At 35.9% G+C, this 6,834-nt stretch overlaps 2 protein-coding genes across 2 annotated transcripts; one reads left to right on the top strand and one right to left on the bottom strand.

The window, feature by feature from the left end:
• LOC104759408 (F-box/kelch-repeat protein At5g38670-like) lies at positions 351-1,664 on the top strand. Its single transcript, XM_010482342.1, has one exon. It carries the CDS (start codon positions 351-353, stop codon positions 1,662-1,664), a length of 1,314 nt encoding a protein of 437 aa, XP_010480644.1.
• On the bottom strand, positions 2,374-5,130 carry LOC104759407. Its single transcript, XM_010482341.1, has 6 exons — positions 4,650-5,130; positions 4,125-4,558; positions 3,261-3,327; positions 2,760-2,823; positions 2,532-2,674; positions 2,374-2,462 (listed from the first exon to the last, which is right to left on the bottom strand). Exons 1-6 carry the CDS (start codon positions 5,128-5,130, stop codon positions 2,374-2,376), a joined length of 1,278 nt encoding a protein of 425 aa, XP_010480643.1.

The raw sequence follows: 6,834 nt of genomic DNA, 5'->3' as shown, positions 1-6,834 counted from the left end.
TTTTTTTTTTTTTTTTTTTTTTTTTTTTTTTTTTAAATTGTTCTGTCGCCGTTTTCGGGTCTGATGGCGACGCTTTGGTCTTATTATTATGTCCAACTTCTTCTTCAATCCGAGTATTTTCATTTTGCCGATGCATCTCTCTCTGTTTTTATTGTGTGTTAGGGTTTGTAAGATTCTTCACCTACTGTGACATATTGAATTATTGGTCTGAATTGGGATTTAGGATTGGGGTCAGAATTGATTGAATCTGCTGCATTTGGTTGCTACGTCTTTAATTTGTATTTTTTGTTTTTGTTTTGCTAGTTGGAGAACAAAGTGTACGAAAGTACATAGGTTGATCAACGGCGACGATGAAAACTGCTAAGACGAAGAAACCTACTCTGCCGTCCACGGCAAAGAAGAGGAAGGCTTCAACTGCTACGACAAAGAAGAAGAAGCAGTCGACGTCCGCAGCAAAGAAGAGGAAGACAACCCTTACTACTGCTACTACTACTACTAATAATAAGAAGAAGCAGCCTACGCTGACACCACCACAGTCAACAACGACGCAGGAATCTAGCCCCTTTGCGTCACTTCCCTATGATTTGCTATTGAACTGCCTCGCCCGGGTCCCAAGGTTGTACTATCTGACTCTCTCCCTCGTCTCCAAGAGCTTTCGATCTCTCCTTGCTTCATCTGATCTTTACAAGGCCCGGTCACGCTTGGGCCGCACCGAGACTTGTCTCTATGTGTGCTTCGAGGGCCCTCTTGGTTCTCTTCCTGGTTCTCGCTGGTTCACCCTATGTCGGAAACCAGATGCAGTGCTAACCAGTAAGAAGACGAGGTTGTCAAGTGGGTATGTTTTGGCTAAAGTCCCATTTCCCCAAGATCCGGATGAACGAGTCCCAGTTTTTACGGGTCTCGTGGCTGTTGGTTCTAATATCTACAGCATTGGCCCAGAGAGATCCTTAGCCTATGAGTTCTCCCCTACCCCCATCTATGTACTGGATTGCTGGTCTCACACATGGCACGAGGCTCCTTGCTTGCATATGAACCTTAAGGAATTATCCGCTAGCGTACTTGATCAAAAGATTTATGTAGCTGGATGCTCCAAGTATGGCTATTTGAATTCATCCGTCGAGGTGTTCTACACAACAACACAGACTTGGGATCCTAAGCCAATCCCTTGCAGCGAGACATTTCAAAGCTGTTACTACAGAACTCGATGTCTTGACGGGAAGTTCCACGTTGTGGGTGACAATGAGGTGATTGCTTACAATTCCAAGGAAGGTAGATGGGACCGAGTTGGAAAAGATATTGGTTGGCATATGGATACAGATTCTTATTGCGAGATAGACAATGTTTTGTACTCTGCTTTTAACGGAAAGATCATTTGGTATGACACTGAGGTAAGCAGGTGGAGAGTGTTGAAGGGTTTGGTAGGACTACCTGTCTTCCCTTTTGATTATAAAGGGATTAGATTGGCTGATTATGGTGGAAAGATGGTGGTTTTGTGGCACGAGAGGTATCCTCATGGGGACTCTTTGAAGAAGACGATTTGGTGTGCGGAGATTACGCTTGAAAAGCGTAAATGTGGTGAAATTTGGGGGGAAGTTGAGTGGGTTGATCATCTGCTTACTATCCCTGCATTTGAGATACTGAAGGTTCTTGCTGCCACTGTTTGATGAATGCTTCAACAATGTGTCTTCTTCTTCTTTTTTGGTAATATTACATTGTCAGCAAAAAATTGTGTAATGTGTTCTTTACAAGAATTTGTTTTATGGAAGCATTGTTCTTCTCATAACTGGTACTAGGGAGGTACCCGCGTGGTATTAAGATTTTAATAATAATTGTTTTGTTATTTTATGATATGTTATTTTTCTAAACTAATTTTTTAAAACTTTATAATATTTTATTGGATTATAAATACATTTTTGTATTTGCATATATAGTAAAAGACTTATTTAACTAAAGAAAAATAATTTTCTAAATGTGAATTACTAATTGAGTCTTTTAAATAAACTTGTAAACTATAGTAAACAGCTATTGGGATTCAATAAGTAATAACAAATTTTGTAAGAGCGTAAGCAATTTCCAAAAGTTCGATATTATAATGTATTATCTAAATTACAAAATAAAGTTTAGAGTAACGGAAAGTTGGATTTGAGTAGCGGTTAATACAAAAACTAAAATATAGAGTCCTTCAAATAGAAGAAAAAGAGACAGCCAACATCCCATTCTTTACATTTGAGTTACTGAGCTTTAACCTTGTTGGTTCATCACATGTTTTATATAATAACGCCCAGCAAATTCAGTCCTGCAAATATATAAATTGTTTTAAGAAATTTGACTTTAACATCATACAGAACTTGATTTCATAAAAATAATTACATCTTACATAGCCTGATGATGCTCCAGTCCTTCGTACTCTGGTTTTATGAAGATCTTCGAAGAGTTTAAGGTATTTTCAAGACATGGTGAACCTATGGACATTTAGAATTTTAGGTAATTTTATTGATTACCTTATGATAATTAAAACTTACGTTACATACCTTCATATTCTCCAACCCTCATAAACCGCATTACACAGAATACAGGTTCGGATTTGTATATGAGATGGCACCCGCTTGATTGCCATATGGTCCTGAATTCAGTAGCGTGGTTGTCTTTGAGACGACACTTCACAGTCTCACACCTACATGTTTATCAACTCAATTAAAATGTTGACAGAAACTAATTTGAATTGTAACAATCATAAAGGGAAATTAAATATCTAGTACCTGCCATTCAACAATGTGAGAACAACTTCATTAATATCAATGATACTCCCAGGCCGTCTTCTATCTTCAACATCCATTATACACACACAAACATCTAATTTGGGAAAATAGAGAATATAGGTTTTCAAAGTGTTGCTAATCTATAATTGGTAAAGTGTTATTATTCCTTTTTTATGTGAAGAACCAATACACAAAGTTTCATAAATCCTAAAATTAAGAATCTACTTTTCAAACACAAAGATACCAATTAACTATATAGACGGATTGTTTCAAACTAATATAATCAATTTAAGAAATACTTACCGAAAGTTATGGGATGATATATTCTTCCATGTTTTATGTCATCCAAATCCTCGAACCTAAAGTAATTCTTAGGACTCAATGATTCGAGCAGCGTCATTGTGGTTTGACCCGTAAATTTAATCTGATAGGGGTGATGAGTATTCCTATCCTCCAGGGTTGGATAGATCACTTTGAAATTTCTAATATTGTACCACTCACCATCGTATATATATTTCGGGAGGTTAGCGAGTGTATCATTCAAATAAGGAGCTTCAATAGTGTCACCCTTCACAGTTTAACAAAAAATTTGTAAGAAGTCTTATATACAACAACTGTTAGAACTCGAAATTTAAGTAAATATCATTCAGATAATGACTCTAACCTTTTGATCCACAAGAAGCAGAACTCGTTTTTTGAAGAACTCTCTGACTGTCCAAGAGTGTAAGACCTTGACATTGATACACCAATTAGTTCTTTCTCGAACCAGATCAGCAATATAATCGAATTTCATGATTCTCTCAAATTAGGTTTTGCTTGATTCTTCAATGTTAACGAAAACAAAAAGGGGATTTTTGATTTGTAAGAATACAAAGAGTCACGACTAAACGTTGCGTCTCAATCTTTTTAGTTTCTCGCTTTAGTCTGATTATTTTAAATTATAATATTATATAAATAAACACAGTTTTAATATAAGGTTCATCACATTTTTTATGTAGAAAATATAATTTATGTTAACGTGTTTAAGATGTTTATACGTACTCAATTTTCAAAAATTAACACTTGGATATTAATATGTTTTTCCGTACTCATTTTAAAAAACTTAACACTTGTATATTGATATTTTAAAAGGTAATATCATTAAGGTGAAAAAAACTGAGAATTAGATGACAATATTATGGAATGGAACGTTATAGTAGATATTAGATGCTTAAAAGAAAATCATATATTTTCAAAGACTTCTTTGAAAACTACATTAAGGGTTTTGTTCTGACATTTCCCTTCTTCATCTGTAATCAAAATCTTCAATCCTTTTCTGCTTGTAACTCTGGAAAATGCAACGTATAGTTGTCCATGTGTAAATACGGGCTTGGGTAGATACAATCCAACATGTTCCAACGTCTGTCCTTGGCTTTTGTTTATAGTGATCGCAAGTGCAAGAGCAACAGGAAACTGACGACGCCTCATACGAAAGGGAAACTTTGCATCCGGTGGCGACACAAACATCCTAGGGATAAGAACTTTGTCGTTGACGTTTCTTTTACCTGTTACAATCCTTGCTTCAATAACATGATTCGCCATTTGTGTGACAATCAATCTCGTACCATTGCATAAACCTCCCTTAGGATCAATATTCCTAAGCAACATGATAGGTGCTCCCTTTTTTAGCGTCAGAACATGGTTAGGTAATCCAGAAACGTGAATACTGTTTAAGAATTCCTGAGTGTAGATCATATCGTCGTATGCACTTGTATCGGAAGTCTCGATGCTGTCTGAACTCAAATACTGTCTTTCTTCCCCTGGATATAATAAAATTCAAATAAGTAACTGTTTATATTGAATTTTGTTTGCAAAAAAAATATTTTTTAAAAAGTTGCACTCTTAATTTACCTGGAAGTTGAGAGAGCATATATTGATTTATTTTATCGACATCATCATTTCTTGGACTAAGAATAGCTCTTTCGCAAAAAAATTTTGCATCGGTCCTTGTTGCAAATGATGGACCGTATATCTGTTTAACAATTGCTTCTATAGGATTATCACATGCAACAATCAATAAATCCTCGGGTATTTCTATTTCTACCTCACCATTGTTAGGCTCGTTGATCTTGCCATCCCCAATATCGAGTAGCCATTTTGAAAATGTGGAGAGAGCATCTGCATCTTGACTATTTTTCGCCTTGCGAAGCCTCATGTTTTGTGTAAGCCGAAGTACTTTACAACTATCCCAAAGCAATGATGAGTTTATAGAGGCTAAAACTGTTCCAACTCTCCCAGCCTCTGGCACAACCGGTAAAATTTGTCTAAAATCACCCCCTAAAACAAAAACTTTACCTCCAAAAATCCGATCACACTTCATAATATCTCGCATACTCCTATCCAAGGTTTCGAAACAATATTTGTTCATCATTGGAGCCTCATCCCATATAATGAGCTTTGCTTCTCTAATTAACTCGGCAACATGTGATTTACCATCTATCGAACATATTGTAAATTCGTCCACATGGATGGGTATACCAAATCTAGAATGAGCTGTCCTACCACCTTCCATAAGTAAAGCAGCTATACCACTCGATGCAACATTAAGAACAATATCACCCCTAGATCGAATATCAGCGCCAAGAATACTCCACAAGAATGTTTTTCCGGTACCACCAAATCCATGAACAAAAAACATACCTCCCTTGTTACAATTCACAGCTTCAATAATTTCTCATTATTAGAAGCCTATTCTCATTATTATCCATCACAGATTGGTCTGGTTTAGGCATATTCACAATAGTTGACAGAGAGCTTCCGTTGGACCGCATAATTCTTTCAATCTCAGCTAAGCATAAGTTTGTTATCTGTTCCTGACTTAACATTAGACCTGCATTAGGGATAATTTTTTTTAGTTGACATATTTATGATCAGAATAATAATCGCATACGTTAGTGTAGATCAGTAAATTTTAGAAATACTATACTATTATATTTATTTATATTTTTTAAACTAAATACTTACTGTGGTTATTCGTACGGTTCCTTTGCAAATACAAAATATCTTCGCACAATATGTCTTTTGTAGCGAGCCAGAGATCGAGAGGCACCGAAACACTTTTCGAAAGCAATAGTATGACAAACAACTTCCTTAGAAACGGCCCAAAACACCACACACTTGCCTCTTTTATAGCTAGAATATATTCTTTGTCGTCATCCAATAATCCCAATGCAAAGCATGCATCTTTAAATTCTTTATACAGTTTACCTTTTACCGTTTTTAAAAAATCAAAACTTGTGGCACCTGGAACTGTATTAAGTAAAACTCTCAAGTAGTACGCCGGGCCTATCGAAGGTGGTACATATGTAATTCTACCTATTGCAAAACTTTTTCTTCTTTCAGATCTTCGTTGCCAGATTTTTTTACTATTAATCCACACAAACATATTTGGAAATTCAGCATAAGTGAGACTTCTACCTTCCGGATGTTTTTTATTGCATTCCATCCAGGCCAACAGTTTAGATCTTCTGGCTGAACGCTTCATTACATCTGCAATAGGATCATCTTCATTGTAAACTACCAATTCCTGTCCAGGAAGATGAAACGGAAGTTTCTCAACGGGAGTAGTACGATAGCAAATCGGAAAAGCCAATATTCGCCAAGCTGCTTCACATGCGGAGACATATCTAATAAAGAATAATAGTATTAATAAATATTAAATTATTAGGGTTTACACATATTTTCAATTAAACATATGTGTTAAATAAATAGGCATACCTGCAGTTATAGTATTTCTTGATTTCATTCTGATCGTCTTCGTCTCCTACGTTAGCTCTAATATAATCTGGCCCTTTGGTAATGTACTTGAAAAGATATTTCACTGAACATGACTGATTACACCACTCAACATTAATATGAGCACGATAACGGATAGACAATTCCCGGTTATACGGAATAACAAAACTGTTATCACAATCAAAACCTTTTTTATGCACGAATTTCCCATTTTTCCTACGTTTGTATATTGGATAACCAGCATCATCGACGACAGTATTTTCTATGAATGGTTTTGGAAAAAATTTAGTGCACGTACCAT

The sequence above is a fragment of the Camelina sativa genome, chromosome 17, assembly GCF_000633955.1.
Source record: "Camelina sativa cultivar DH55 chromosome 17, Cs, whole genome shotgun sequence".
NCBI lineage: Eukaryota > Viridiplantae > Streptophyta > Magnoliopsida > Brassicales > Brassicaceae > Camelina > Camelina sativa.
This window is presented reverse-complemented; position numbering and strand designations above follow the sequence as displayed.